The sequence below is a fragment of the Necator americanus genome, chromosome I, assembly GCF_031761385.1.
Source record: "Necator americanus strain Aroian chromosome I, whole genome shotgun sequence".
Taxonomy (NCBI): domain Eukaryota; kingdom Metazoa; phylum Nematoda; class Chromadorea; order Rhabditida; family Ancylostomatidae; genus Necator; species Necator americanus.
The window spans coordinates 11,400,072-11,415,124 of NC_087371.1; the positions used below are offsets into that span (position 1 = coordinate 11,400,072).

At 38.1% G+C, this 15,053-nt stretch overlaps 3 protein-coding genes across 8 annotated transcripts; 2 read left to right on the plus strand and 1 right to left on the minus strand.

Annotated features, from left to right (window-relative positions):
* Positions 1–106: 106 nt before the first annotated feature.
* Positions 107–5,333, plus strand: RB195_005167 (uncharacterized protein; the record flags this gene model as incomplete). 3 transcript variants are annotated; one of them, XM_064177505.1, is made up of 15 exons in its annotated part: positions 317–361; positions 435–511; positions 667–727; positions 784–927; positions 993–1,073; positions 1,137–1,241; positions 1,315–1,401; positions 1,489–1,575; positions 2,123–2,267; positions 3,756–3,847; positions 3,912–3,976; positions 4,033–4,111; positions 4,170–4,298; positions 4,955–5,059; positions 5,190–5,333. In XM_064177505.1, 15 exons carry the CDS (start codon positions 317–319, stop codon positions 5,331–5,333), a joined length of 1,446 nt encoding a protein of 481 aa, XP_064034629.1. The 3 variants fall into 3 exon arrangements, with proteins under 3 accessions (XP_064034628.1, XP_064034629.1, XP_064034630.1); XM_064177503.1 differs by lacking the exons at positions 3,756–3,847; positions 3,912–3,976; positions 4,033–4,111; ... (1 more) ...; positions 4,955–5,059; positions 5,190–5,333 and adding an exon at positions 107–163 and having other exon boundaries at positions 311–361; positions 784–861; positions 2,123–2,281; XM_064177504.1 differs by lacking the exons at positions 317–361; positions 435–511; positions 667–727; ... (4 more) ...; positions 1,489–1,575; positions 2,123–2,267 and having other exon boundaries at positions 3,788–3,847.
* Positions 5,334–7,085: 1,752 nt separating this feature from the next.
* RB195_005168 (uncharacterized protein) lies at positions 7,086–9,837 on the plus strand (the record flags this gene model as incomplete). Of its 2 annotated transcripts, XM_064177506.1 has the most annotated exons (12): positions 7,086–7,151; positions 7,222–7,269; positions 7,831–7,893; positions 7,970–8,076; positions 8,152–8,191; positions 8,244–8,302; positions 8,806–8,835; positions 8,895–8,952; positions 9,001–9,084; positions 9,150–9,227; positions 9,280–9,417; positions 9,721–9,837. In XM_064177506.1, the coding sequence occupies 12 exons, from the start codon at positions 7,086–7,088 to the stop codon at positions 9,835–9,837; spliced, it is 888 nt and encodes a 295-aa protein (XP_064034631.1). The 2 variants fall into 2 exon arrangements, with proteins under 2 accessions (XP_064034631.1, XP_064034632.1); XM_064177507.1 differs by lacking the exons at positions 8,806–8,835; positions 9,721–9,837 and having other exon boundaries at positions 9,280–9,432.
* Positions 9,582–15,016, minus strand: RB195_005169 (uncharacterized protein; the record flags this gene model as incomplete). 3 transcript variants are annotated; one of them, XM_064177508.1, is made up of 15 exons in its annotated part: positions 9,582–9,592; positions 10,036–10,182; positions 10,590–10,692; positions 10,756–10,850; positions 10,959–11,117; positions 11,250–11,361; positions 11,959–12,099; positions 12,149–12,239; positions 12,302–12,432; positions 12,502–12,639; positions 12,697–12,785; positions 13,295–13,402; positions 13,895–13,989; positions 14,666–14,839; positions 14,937–15,016. In XM_064177508.1, 15 exons carry the CDS (start codon positions 15,014–15,016, stop codon positions 9,582–9,584), a joined length of 1,674 nt encoding a protein of 557 aa, XP_064034633.1. The 3 variants fall into 3 exon arrangements, with proteins under 3 accessions (XP_064034633.1, XP_013298622.2, XP_013298621.1); XM_013443168.2 differs by lacking the exons at positions 9,582–9,592; positions 13,895–13,989; positions 14,666–14,839; positions 14,937–15,016 and adding an exon at positions 9,954–9,967 and having other exon boundaries at positions 13,295–13,358; XM_013443167.1 differs by lacking the exons at positions 9,582–9,592; positions 10,036–10,182; positions 10,590–10,692; ... (7 more) ...; positions 12,697–12,785; positions 13,295–13,402 and having other exon boundaries at positions 13,863–13,989.
* Positions 15,017–15,053: the final 37 nt, after the last annotated feature.

Sequence of the window (15,053 nt, forward strand, 5' to 3'; positions counted from 1 at the left end):
TTTTTTCTTCATAATTTCTTCTTATTATTTTTTCTTTTCGATCTGATTCTGATCTTTCCCTTCGAAAAGAAAAAAACACCAATGCGTTTGGATTTCAGATATCCTGATGAAAATTCTAGCTGTTTTACGGATTATATGGAGAAGGATAAGGAGGACAAGAAAGGTACATTTTCAAAAACTTCGTGGATTTCTTTTTTGGTAGATGGTGTACAAAAACATGAAGATAGTGATAAATAAGCAATAATAATCTATAAATCACTGAGTAGCAACTCCAAATTCATTTATTTATTATTACTTCTCTCAAATTTAGGGCAAAATGATAGTCAACACCAAAAAACAAAGGATTTACCTGAAAAATTTGGTAAGCACCCAGTTCTTCTAATAAAGCTCTTCGTTGTTTAATTCTTCAACTTGGATGGACTTTTCTTTTCCAGTTCCCAACGTACATCTCGTTCTGTCGGCCGCTTCCACCATCAATACTGGCAGAGAACGGGAAAACTCAGGAAACAGAGTAAGTCGGCGACCGAGAGGTTGAAAAATACCCACCAAGAAAAGTTTTGCTTCCGTTTTTTTTTTCAAAAGAAGAACCTAAGATAGACCTAAGAAACGTCCCAAGCCTCAGTTAAGGACATCAGTTGAGTAATCTGAGTCATGGGTTCACTTTAGACACCGATTCTACGTTATGAGCTCATCCTCAGATAACAGTGAAGCTCAGCTATCAGATGAGGTGAGCAGTCCACCGAGTGGACGCGTGGAGATGGAATAAAATTTTAGAAAATTTAGAGCACGGATGAAGACGGTTACGCTAAGATTTTGGACGACAACCAAGACATCAACCCTCCGTTCAAGCAATACGAAGTGGTTGGTGGATTGAGGCGCACAAACGCTTGTAGTGACCTCCTAAACCAATCCTTCAGATGCATCCAGGTGAAAATAAAAATACAACCAATAAATGACCCTACTTCAACAAATCCGCCTCCTTTTTATTTTAGGATAATTACACCCAGTTCTTCGTTATGCCTCTGCCGGAAAACTTATTAATTAAATCTGTCACACTGCCAACGAAGTTCATAGTGGGTTTATAGTTGGACGTAAGTATGCAACTTTTCAACGTAGAAATATCTCCTAACGTTTAGCCGGTATGTACGTCTACACCTATACGTCGTTGTGTTTCGGACAATCCGGTCGTTTCGACTAGTGGATCAAACCTTCATTTCTGGAGGTTGGAGGTAAAACGCATGGTGAGCTGAGGTTTATTATCGGTGCACAAAAGCAGGCCCTCGTTGATGAATTTTCATTCAAAAGTCATTTCAGTCGGTTCCCCGAAGCAAGCCGCCACCGCTGCCAATTGAGGAGTCCGATGAGGACAATCTCGTCGTGGTCGATGGGAAAGAGCAAGAGGTAATGGAAGTTTCCGCAGAAGGAAGAAAACTGCTCACCATATTTTTTTCGAACAACTTAGTTCCCTTCCTTATCATTTTTATTTAGTTCTGGGAACTTGAAATCCCACGCGATGAAAAGTTGGATGCGGAAAACGCCTCTTTGTACAGTGACGAGCCCACGCTTGTTCTAAAGGTAATGGTTTATTTTAAAGCCTTACACTTTTAGGCCTAATACTACAGTATTCCTTCGGATGCAAGAGGATGATAACGAATGCCAAGGATTCTCGAAATAAGACTTGAAATCTCGTTGATGGATGACACATCAACAGCATTTCAAGAGTTTTTTTAAGCAAAAAGACGTCCGTCAAAAAAAAAGAAAAATTACTCCGCACCTTAATTCAAACACTATCCTTGAAATTTCGTTGGAAAAGAGCTTCTTGACTAATCGCACGCCTTGAGAAATAAAACGGAAATTCAGCAAATTAGGTGAACACTTCCAGAGACTTATTCAGCGCTCCCCCTCCCTTTGTCTTGTATTATTCAGGGAAGAAAAACGGTTCGATGTAAAATAAAACATAGAAACGGATGTTCTCATTCTCTAATGAGGAAGATAGCTTGAAATGTTGAGGTAAAATTCTTAATACACCTTTGGTACAAAATCATTCACGTTTATACTTTTGTATGCTCAACTGCATATCTCTTCCTTACACTGTCTTTATGATTCTCAGTTAACAATTTAGGAAGATCCAGTGCAAAACCTGAACGAAACCTTCATCGAGGAAGTTACGATCTACGTCGATTCAGACGTGGAATCAACTGCGAACCGAACATTTATTGTCGACCCGTCGACCGCTTTTCTTCTCAATGAGATCTTTATGTCAAAGAGTGTGACTGTTTAATTGTCCATCGTATATTCACAGCACTGGGACGAAAATCGTCCTTTAAACTTATGATTGTGGATTGTCAGTACTGACACATTATAATGCATGCATTCTCTGCTTCGTCACTTAAGATTGTTTACACCTTTTTTACACCTGTGAATGTTTATTAATAGTAATATTGATAGTATTTAATAAATATATATTTGTTCATTTTCTGTAGCGATAGAGAATAAGACATGTAGAATCATTTAATTGATTCACATATATAGAACGAGTATTTAAAATAAGCGTGAACAGTAACCACAGATGTGGGCAAGGGATCCAATCAAACGTAAGCTCTCTGGATCGCAAAGCAATTAGCCAATCCCAAGCCAGGCGGGATACGGTAGTCTGCGATGTGAGGGCGGGACAAGAATGTGGACGCCATATAACTGCCGAGTCGCGTTTTATATAGAAGGAATAATTTGAAAAATACTTCGTATAGTAATCGATAACGATAATAATGATGATAATCGATCGGATAATCGATAACGACCAGAGCTCAGCAAAAAAGTCTTTCTTCCAGGGATGCTTTCACAAAAATTAGAAACCGAAGCTTTTTAGATGAATCATTCTTTCGGATTATAAGAACCGAGAGAAGAAGACAGAAAAGGAAAAAGAGAGCTGAAAAAGTGCTGAAAGAAAAGAACAAGAAGAAAAACAACGACCGAAAACTACAGGAATTTTGGAGTAGGAAAATCAATCTAACCTGGGTGGAAATCTGATGGAATTTTAGTTCCATCTGACATCAATTAAGAAACACAAATTTCCCCTTCTTCAAACTCCTTGGAGTCCCCATAATTTTCCGTCACTTTTTATCGAGAACATCTTATGTTAGTGTTTTTCACTAGACTGCCTCTCTCCACATCCAAAGATCATCCAGAAAGAGAGAGAGACGCAAACGCCGAATCAGCACAAAATTTTCAAATTTTATCATTAATAAGACATATTTCAGCAGTAGTATTAATCATTTAAATGAACAAGAGTCTATCTTTGATCGAATCACCCAAGTTGAGTTCCTAAAATAGACGTTTACCAAGAAGTAACTGCAAAATACGCGAACAACACAAGCTTTATAGCGTCATTTCTTCTCCACATGTCCCTTAGTTTCAGGATCTTTCCTTTTTCAATAGGTGGTGTACTCCAAATTTTAATCCCTTGAATTCAAACTATACCTCACTCCAAAAAAGTACTATCAAAGATGATAATTTTTTCAAATTTTATTTGATATGGTCTTCTGCTCAACTATACACCGCATTTATCTGTCAACATACTACGAAAACACAGGGTCACTGACCTTTGCTAATGGCTCATCCATGCCTCCGGGGGTTTCCTCATTTTAGGTATCAAAAAGACCTCAAGAGGTGGCACTGATATGGTGATCACATATAAAAGGGCAGATCCTATTATCTCAGAAATAAAATCTCCTCCTTTCTAATTTTTAGCTATAAAGGGACTGACGTATTCGTAGGAATACTTGAAGACATGCCATTTATATCTTCATTACAGTCTGCTTTTCGGAAAATCACCACCTCACCCAAAAAAGTAAGAGCCAACTCCTCTTCTCGGGTTCAGTAGTCCGAAATCCTCTAATCAAATCGTACTTCAGGATCGCCGCGGTTCGTTACTCGAGCCACCTTTTTTGCCGATTCCTTGTAGCCCAGAACAAAGAGAGTGAGCATTTTTGCATTTCTTTTCCGTCTCGCTTTCTAAGAAAGATGTTTTTCCAGAAATTTCTACGTGATAGATGAATCTTTCACCACTCTATCGATAAACGATGGACTTGAAATGGACAAAACCTACTACGAGGTAAAATTTTCATTCCTAACGACTAAATTTATTTTTATGGAGGGTAACGTGCTTTCAGAATGAGACATTCACTATGTACACTTCCGATGCGAGTTTCTTCAGAGGGAAAAATGTTTCCAAAAGAAAGCGATCAATCTCGGATGTGGAGCGGAGCATGTCTTCACCGGAAGCTGTGCCTCCGATGACGGTAAAAATCAGAGAATTACAAATCAATCAAAGAATCCTAAAGATGTTAATTTGGTGCTGGATCATATTTTTTTCAACCTCAAACAATTGCTCACCTACTAAGGAAATACATACATCAGGTTATAATTGAAATCAAAGGAGATTACTCGTTAATGGTGACGAAATTCTTTTTTTCTCAAAGTAGCGAGCAAAGGGCATATATCACGGCTTTTCCATTATTTCTAGTTCTATGAGATTTTTCTAGCGGAGAGATTTTTTTTTCATGAACCACCCTTTTTAGCCAAGCAACCTTTTTCAAAGAAACCTTTCCTAACCGTACGGGAAAGAAGACAAAAAAGAAAACCAGGAACAGGAGGTCTCCGCTAATAAAAAAATTAACATATATAGCAAAGATCTGAATTTCCTCTCTGAGGGTACTGACTAGTAAACTTCACTGCTAACAAACTGATAATTAGTACTAGAAAGCATTTTCTTTGAAAAATGCGGAAGATGACAGATAACAGATGAGTAGTGTGTTGAATAATTGAGTAAAATTCCTTAGCAAGGAAAAAAACTAAAAAAAAAGGTAAAAAAGAAGACTAAATCTAATCTAATCCGTCCTCCAAATCTAAATCTGAAAAAAATCTGAGACCAAAATTTCGAAATTCGAGCTTTCAGAAACTGACTGCACTACCTACGCGTCTTCTGCAGTGCGACAACGAGCCAAATTATTCGCCGCCGGCCAAAAGAGCACCTATACTGCGACGATTCAGAACTAGAGTGGTAAGGAGTATTTGTAAGATATATGTCACATTGTATAAGTTATATATTTACCTTATTAGCATTTTACTTCCTTAGGCAAAAAATTTACTAGAGATTATTTGAAATACATTCAGCAATGAGTTATTTCTAGGCAACCCCTCCGTATCGGCCTCCAGAAGTCCCACCAGTGAGCGAAGATGATCAGAGCCAGTATCTCAACACTATGTTTACTCACGATGAACCATCTCCGATCACTTCTCCTAGAAAATGCATCAACTTCCAAAAATCAGCATGAACGCTTTCCCAAAGCATTATTTATATGACGAGATATGATATGCAGATATTTAGTATTTATTGATTTACAACTGTCTCTTTTTTAAAAGAGATTCTGAATCATATTCATTAATAAAAATGTTCAAAACATTCTATGTGAACCTGAAAACCATGAAAATTTGAAAATTACATGTAAAAAAGGCAGGAAACCTAATGAAACTGATCTTGTTTTTGTTTTATTTTGTAATGGAACCCACAAGATTTTAAATGTAGAGCTCGAAAAGATATAAAGAATATTGAAAACCTAATCCCATACGAACCTCAATTTTGCAGGTGGAATATATTACACGGGATCCTTAGAAAAATTTGTCAGCAATCCCAAAATCTGTGAAATCTGGTAAAATCCGAGTAGCTGAGGTTCAAATCAAAATCAAAGAGCACCTTTCATCTAGAATTTCAGGGAGAGGGTAGAATACCGTTAATGAAACCTTCTACCTTCCAGGCGGTATGCGCTGAAGTTCGGGCTTCGGAAGAGACTGGAGCCGATGCTCGTTAACCGCCGTAATGCTCGCTAGGACTTCTATGAGTTCTCAAGAGGCTAGGGGTTCACTGCTGAGTAAATTTCTCCAGGAGAATGAGAAAGATGCTATTTTTATCAGGATGCAATTACTCCGACGAAAATCAGGACTCTAATTTCCCCTAGGAAACATCCAGAAAAACACCTCGGAAAATTCGAGGAACTGAAAGAAGAATGGTCTTGAACGTGAATTTGACGTGTTGAGCATGAATTTTCAGTAGGAAAAAAGGAGATGATTGGCATTGATAGGGAATATTTTTCAACAATAAATTTGGGGAGTGATAAAAGCTGAAAAAACAATAATAAAATTCAGTTAACTGACTTGTTTTAAATCAAGCAAACAAACCCGAATTGGGTACGAATGACACATATGTTTTGTCATAAAACATGGAACGCAAAGGGAAACAAATGGAAATTGAGCAACAAAAGATAGATATTTTCCTTAAATCAACATCGGTAAATCTGACTGGAAAATTTTCTACAACTTATTTATTTGTTTCCTGCCTATTTCAGCATGTAACATATGTTGTGCTTATAGAAGAAAAAACTATTTGAATAATCCCTAAGTATTTCCAAATTAACCGGACATTCAGAGATAGATTGATTTCTTTTAAGTAATTTATTGTTCTCTACTAATTAGTCCATTTCGTTTCATTTATTTAGTAATTCTTTGCTGCCGTTCATACGAAAAATTCCTTGAATTCGGAGATGGATCGTAGTTATACATCAATAATTCATCATTAATAATATTTATCTGGTATCAATAAATTCTGATTTGATCTGATCTGAGTAAGTGATATTATATTCTGATCATGATATTCTGTTTTCCGAACGCTCAAGATTCTAAAATTTTGCGTGGTGACGAGCACTAAAACGTATGCAAATTGCCAAAGTAGCGACTCGATCTTTGTTCCAACGTCGTGCTAATTTGTTGGAGAGAATCACGCCAATTAGCGTTTTTCGCACCTTCTACGAGGCATCTGGGGCGTGCCCTCAGGGGCGGAAGGTCGCGTTGGCCGTTCCTTCGTGTGTTGACCTTGGTGTACCTTATACATATTACCTTGATCAGCATGTCAATTGATACAACTCATCACACTCTTTGTTTGTACGCGCTTAGTCTCCATCTTTTTCTTTTTCTTTCTTCCTCCAATCGAGTTTTCCTCAGGAAAAAATCACCAATAATTTTTCAGAAAAGAAATGACAAAACCGTGCACTTTGTTTTCTTTAATAAAATCTCTGTGGTTACGTACCACTGGACAACCGGTAAGTATATACCATTTAGTATGCATTTTTAAACGTCTCAGAAATATTTTTTCTAATAAAAAAATTACAGGGATGGTGTAACTGCATTATCTGCCGGGATGAGATGCTGAATCAGCCGGTGAGCTTTTCTAGACGTTAATTTCAATTTGTTGGCCATTGCTGGTCTACAAAGACGTCATACAAAACCATTACTTATTAGCATTAAGACCAAACTTTCACTAAAGAAAAATACTGCACCTCTAGTCCATCATCTGTTCCGCATTTTTTAGTGGAAGATTTTGCAAAAACGTTTACTATTCGTTCACTTTTATCTCATATTATCAGTGCAGGACCCATACCTCCTGCAGGATCCAAGAAACTTTTTTTATGAAAAAAAGAAATCGGATGTCACTACATTTACAAGAACAAAGTTATAAACGATTAAATGGTTCGAATCATACCATTTTTTCGAAATAATTCCAAACTAGAAAAAAGACACCACGCTACAACCGCCCCACGTGCTAGCTTCTTTGGTTCCTTTAGAAGCAATCAGCAAGAAATCCGAATTGCAGAAATTTCCCATTTCGGGTCTGATTTTAGACCAATATAATTCACTGGCATTACTCGCAAAATCGGTTAGAAAGTGAGAGAAGGGAAACGCTTTCAATTGGTATCATTGCGATCGAATCACAAATTTCAGGATCCGCTCGGATTCTCAGAGGATGCTCGGAAGTTCCAGAAAAAACTACGCAAAATGCCTAAGGTAAAGAACCTTCGTCTTATCCTAATTCTGCCATTTTCACATTCATTGATATATGAGTGAAACGTACAAAATTGAGGCATACAAGTGCAAACCTTGCATGCTTAGTGAGGACCACTTTGAAGAAGATGGGGAACCTTGCTGCGCTGCAAATCCTCGAGATCATCGAAGTTCTCCTCCGGTTAGGTGAGTATTGGCACCTTTTAATTAATCTAATGCTTCACCTCTGAGCAACAGTTAGCTGAAACCAGAGAAATTCAGGAGTGAACCGGCACACAATGCATCAACTCCACGTGCGAAGGTAAGCAGCATAAAAACGCTTCAAAAAATGTAGTAAAAGTGCATCATTGCAGGGAACGAAGACAGTTAGCTTCTCGATTCCGTTGGAACGACATCATCCAGTGTCAGAGAAGTGTGTGTGGTAATTTTGTTATGGTGCTCCTAATTTATCGTCACAGGGTAACATCAAAACATGGAAAATTGCGGTAAAGCATAAATTTTTGGGGAAAACTTCTCTTTTCACTTGAAGGCTTAGCATCGTATGGTAATACATTTCCCAATAGAAATATTTCCACAATAGTACATCATGAGTATCCCATTAAGAGCGCAGATAGAGTTCAGGACATATACGGACGCATACGTAGGTATAATTGTGCCGTTACTCATAGCAGCTACACTGTCAAAGGCACATAAAAAGAAAGCATGACACTGAGGAAAAAGTGACCAAAATAAAGATTTTCTTTCGAAAACATGGAAAAACATTACAGTTCCCTAGGAATTCTACTTAGGAGAGAAGATAGTTCCACTGCGCAACCTCTTTGGTGTGACTTTTGCCAAAAATCAACTCCAAATAACTTCTAACATAATGAACGCTGAATGCAAATCTGTAGTTCGACACAATTTAACTTCTTTTAGATCTCACCAAAACGCGAATCACTCCCCTCGGTAACTTCATTACCTTTTTTAACCTCATTTACCTCTCAATGAATAAATGCCACTTTCAGAGACTCTGCTCTAACAAACTGCTCCGATGGTTACACCTATATCCACGATAGCAAAATGGTAACCTAATGAAATAATCTAGTATTCTTCCTCATTGCCATTGTTTAGGTAGAAGAAACAGAAGAAAAACGGGAAACAGAACAAAAGAAGAATGAAAATGCTACGAGACCCATTCTAAGTAGATTGGAAACGGTTGGAGAACCTTTTTCCTGTAATAGAAAAGAATGTATTAAATAAATAAATATAAAAAGATTCAGATTATTGGAACATCAACATCATCTTCACAGCGTTTCCCAGAGATTGGCCAAGAATTACCATATTACGATGAAACGGAAGTAAGCTAATGATTAACAATTTGGCTGAAAATCAATAAATATACCGTTTCAGTATTCTTTGTATGAAGCCAAGCCGCCGCTAAAGTTCCCCATACCAGCCAGTCAACTTTATCACGATGATGACAGCATGCGTAGTTACGGCACTATTACCAGCCAGGAGATCCTGGATGCATTTGAGAAGGCAAGCGAGGTAAATAACTTTTAAGACAATTCCTTCAAATTTCCATGTTTATTTGTTCTTTCATGTTTTCAAAGTGAAAAAACTTAATTTCGTTTTGAAAACAAAATTATAAGTCAAAAGTCAAAAACATAGCCTAAATCTATGATGAATTTTTTATGATGTTTGGCTTAATTTCATTTTGACCCTGAAAAATGAACGTTGTGCTCTAACCGCATGACGTTCGGAAATAAACTTACCCATTCTGAAAATAACATTTTTTGAAACATTCAGCTTTTGAGAAGTCAAATTTTATCGTTATCTTATCGCTTCTAGGAACTAACAGTTGGGTCCCTTTCATGCCTTGGGAATCCGCGTCCCTCCTGCTTCGATGATAGTTATTTATATACGGACCTTGTACATTTATCTTCAGTGAACAGTACGTATGTATAGTTGTATGTATATTTTTAAACTCTAGGAAATTTAATAATAATAAATATTTGACTTTTTTGTAAATCGAAACTTCAAGCAATTGCCTGAGGGTTGAGAATGAATAGCAGTGACACCGACTATGCATATACTGCTGTTCTTTGAAAAAACAAAAACCAAAAGAAGATTCACTGCAGTTTTAGAGAAAAAAACATAACTTACAAAAGTGCACGCTGAAATCCAAACAAAGTACGGCTAGACGGTTCCCATCAAATGCCACAGCATGGACAGCTCCATTCGCTGGCACCACAAATCCACACATTGGTGGCGGAATTGGACAACGATCAAAGTCGGTGAAACGAAGCTGCTCTAGAAACAAAGGGAACGTTCGAGATGTAAGTAAGAAAGAAACTAGAATTACAGTCATTAGAGGTGAAAAAGAAACTGATATAGAGCTATACAACAAAAAAACCATCTCTCTTGAAGTGAAGAAACATTTAGGAAATTGATAACCTCTCCTCTAGTTTTTGTTTTTCGCCACACTTACGCCTTAAACTTCATCGACATTTACAATCAAGGGAAAATGAACGCTGAAGCTGGACATATCGTGATCATATCGCGCTCTCACCGTTCTTTTACTTGCGCTCCAATTTACATAACTTCTCCAATACATGTAGCCATTCCCAATCAACAGTGGATAGGAAATGATACAAAATACGAATATGACCAGAATCTATAGAGAAAGAGCACAGGAACAGTTAAATATCTCTATATACCTGTAGCAATAACTAAAGCCGTGGAACCAAGGACAATGGGTGAAAGATTGTAAGTTAATCGTGAATAAGTTCCGTCTTCGAAGAGCATACATAACTGACGGGCCTACAATTTTTCATAGAAACGATGATGTCTATTCCCACTTTAGATATTCACAGCAATTCTCACCTTTTCGGAGTCCCATTGGATACGCATAACCTTTTGGTCGAAGCGTGCTGACCATTGTCGTTTCCAGTCGTAGTTAGACACAGTCCAGATTTCAACTGAAACGAAGCCTCTTTTCATCTCAAGAGAGAAAAATTCAAAAGTAAATTCAAGAATGTTGTTTCTTCAATAAATATCTCGGTGGGCGTGTAGTCAGAAATACTAACCTTCATCGACACATTCATCACGTAGATGGACAAATAAACAGGAGGACTCTACATCCCACTGCATAGCGACGAGCTGTCTTTCTCTACCTGGACCGTGCAAAACCATTTCATGACGTTTTTCACCGTTCCTTTCGTAGAACACCATAGTTCTGCCAACATCTTAATGAGGAGAAACCATTTGGGGCATAAACATAACAGAATAGAATCAAGCTTCAGTGCTTTTTTAATGAGAGCGAGAGGACACATCAAAGTTAAGTCACATTCAGTACCGAGCTTATATTGTGAACTGACCAGAAAGCTTCGTCGTTGCAATGTAGTTCCCGTTTGGTCGGACAGCAATAGCTTCTTCGACTGATTCCAGGTTTTTCAAACGTGCCATCAATTCTCCTTCCTGACTAAATACCTAAAAAACCAGATTTTTTTCAGGTCTTTTTTATTTCAATGATGATTACAAGGATGGGAAAACTGCTAAATTTTATAACCATAACACAACAAAACTCAAATTTGCCATCGTTGGTTCTAAAAGACGAGGAGATGTTGGAATTTTTAACTGATTACACCTTCGAACTACCATTAAAGAACGTTAAATGTAATGTATTATTTTGATTGAATAAGAACGAATTATTCCAGAAGTTAGCGTTGGATTTTGTTAGTGTTTGCGGTTGTGGATCTGATTTATCCACACAAGTAATAGTAAAAGATATGGAAGTTAAACTTACATTTGCAGCAATACTTTCTATAATATTTTCCTACCATTAAAGAATTGTGGAACTTAAACAAAGGCAATTGCTTAATAATACCGAAGCGGAACGATCACGTTTCATAGTACTCTTTCAACTCAATGAATTATCGGAACAAGTAATAGTAAAAGATATGGAAGCTACATACATATTTCAAACAAAAACAACGCCTTTAGGACGGCAACCCACCTTTTGTTTCGAGCACCAACATTAAACACCAAATAACATCATACAAAATTTTAAGGAAATCATCAACTCACCGCCACTCGTCTCTCCCCACTTTGTTGTTCGTAGAACGATATTAGCACATATAGACCATCCGCACGCCATCTTATGTGAGATGCGCGAGTATCATTCGGATATGCAACCTTTGAAACGGGTGTCTTCTTTTCACGTGCAGCCTAAAAAGCGCGCATCTCTCTAGAAGTTGAATATGCGTAAGTCAACAACTTTTCCAGCGCTGCCTTGAAACTGTGTCTCAGCTGCTCCCCAGCCTACGCTAACGAGTGCATCTTTGCCTTCGTCTGAACTCGAGAATTCCCTGAAAACAGAACAAGAACGCTTATGAAAAATAGTGAGGGGCGAGATTTCTCATTTTCGTACCACTTAGCGAAAGGCTCGAAACAGCGATTATAGAAGACCACTCGGTCACCTTCTATTACGACAAGAGCACTTTGATCGGGACTCCATGAAGCGGCCGAACACTCTTCACCCAGGAAGCAAGCGGCGCACATCTGGAAATGTATCAGTATCAAAACAGTCACCTGACTTGTATCCTGAAAGAATGCGAATGCCCAACTAACCGTGTGCGATTCCGCATCTATAGTAAGGACCTGTCCGGTGTTAATTATCACACAAATTTCACTACTATCTGCTAGAACCTCAATATTGACGGGCTCGAAAGAATCGCACTGGTCACTACATGGAACTGTTGTTTCGAACTGAAAATCAAATCCGATATGGATATAGCAGTAGTCAAAAAAGGGTCGCAAAATTACCTGGAGCTTATCATCTAATATAACTATTCCTTCTCTGTTCAAAAAATAGGTTTTCTGCGCGATATGGTCTTCCACAAACAGTTCGCATCCTGAACAGTGAGAGTACTGAGCATTGGTAGAGATTTTCAAAAGAAAACTTGGATATAGTAGGGTCAACATGAAGCACGCAGCTATGCAGCACGTAAGCAAATACAGTGAATTGTAGCGAATAAGATCGAGGAAGGACCCATGCTAACACCCATTGTAGCAATTCGCGATGGTTCCACGTTGACTCCAATCGCCACTTTCACCGCTACGCTTCGAGCGCAGCCTCTTACGCAACTGTACCTTGCTTCATGTCGTTTTGACCAAATCATATTATGGTAGGATGCTAGCTAGGACTGCTTCGTAATCAAATGCTGTGATTTTTTAGAGAAGCAGGATTTTAGGAGTGGAAAGTCCGGGGTTTACTAGGTAACGAGGGAAAACATGTAATCAACCTTTTTTTAAATAGGCGATTAACGAGGGGTATCTAAATAACGCACCAAACTCGCTTGAATCAGCTCTAGAGATGTGCGATGGTTATGAAAGGTCTAAAATAATTACGTTAAACACATACCTTTCAAGAAACCAGCATCACTGATTGGACTGGATAAGACTTTCGTCAGGGCGATGCTCCTCATTTTGTTGTCTAGCAGATATGGTTGTTGATAGTTTCTGTATTCCGCTCAACGAAAATAGTGTGGAAACTTCAGCGCGTTCAGTTGTCGAGCTAATTGTAACTTCGGAAAAAAGAAATATAGTAACTTCAAACACTATGAGTCAACATAGTTTTTTCAAGGATTGCAATAACTAGAACCTACACGAATTAAACTATTCACATTGCTTTATCTATTGTGAACAAACTAAAAGAGAACGACGAAAACAGCAATGGAAGTCCAGAAGAGTAAAAAAAAATAATACAAAGATATGAACGTTTATCACAATGGAAAAAAACCCGTATTGTCAAAGGCATATTATAAATCTGGGTGTTCTAGTGGCATCAAAATGCAGCTCGTAAAAAGTTACAAAAAAAAACTATACATACAAAACCAGAAGACATTATCAGAGGTTTCGTGTGGGTGGAGACAAGAGCAACTCATATACGAATCTTTGAAGAAATAAGATGATACATACATTGAAGCTCACTAGGTATGTAAAAACTTCGTAATAAATTCACCGATTACATTATGATCAATTGGCCATGCTTCCTTGATATAAGTGGATTCAAGCAAATCGTTCATTTTCCAGCGCCGTTTCACATCATGTTCCAGACTAAATTATAAATTTTGAAGAATACGACCGCGGTTTACTCATCACTACCCTCAGACATCAGTATACACGCAGTCTTGCGCCCCTGTCTAATGCCTTTTCCTTGGGAGGGAAATACGATAGAAATGGGAGGATGGTTAAAATAGAAAACCACTTTCTTAAGTTGCTATCCAATATTGGTGGATTTTCTGAAGAAAACTCCGTGGACGTAGGTTTTCGTCAGGTAAAAATATCAGTTGCTAAGACGGCTAGATACCCATGACCACTGCGCGATGTTTATCCCCTTATTGCTATTATTGCTTATTTAGACAGTTACTTGTTAGATAGCATTGCATACGTGTTCGAGCCATTTGAACGTCAGAGCGCGTCGTTTAGTTGGGTAAATGATATCGGATAAGGGTATTGACCTGTATGCTGATGACTGAGATGTGTCGCCTGAGCACAATAAGGTGGCTGTCATGCGCCTGACGGTATAGCGGTTTTGTACCTACACGTTTCTTAAATAAAGATATAATACTTTCTAAACTGCTTAGAGTTCCGATTTCCACCATAAGCCACTCCGATTTGTATCTTTAAATTCCTGCCCTGTATCTCTTCAGAATGAGAAACTCAATGTCAGCCCATCCCAAAACTTCATGTAAAAACAAGGCCAGAACTCTCAAACATTTCTCCCACTCACCATCCACTGATTAGTCGACACAGTTTCTCCGAATGACCTTCAATTCGCTGAATACCAGCTGTGAAATCAGGCACACTATTAACGGTTAACGTATCGTTGGGCAGATGAAAAGGAAAATGACCGATAGACAACTCCCACAGCGACAAGCCAAAACTCCAAATATCCGACTCCATCCTTAGAATAAACTAACTGCAGAGGCAAATTCTGTCACCAAATCGATTAAAATGCTTGAGGAACTGAATAAATGTTAGAATGTTTCTGGATAAAATACCTGTAGATTCCACCGCGAATCCGTTCAGGCGCCATATACATAGTGGTGCCCACATAAGTGCGGGTAATAGAGTTGTCCATGACTTTTGATAAACCGAGATCAGTAATCTTGACATAT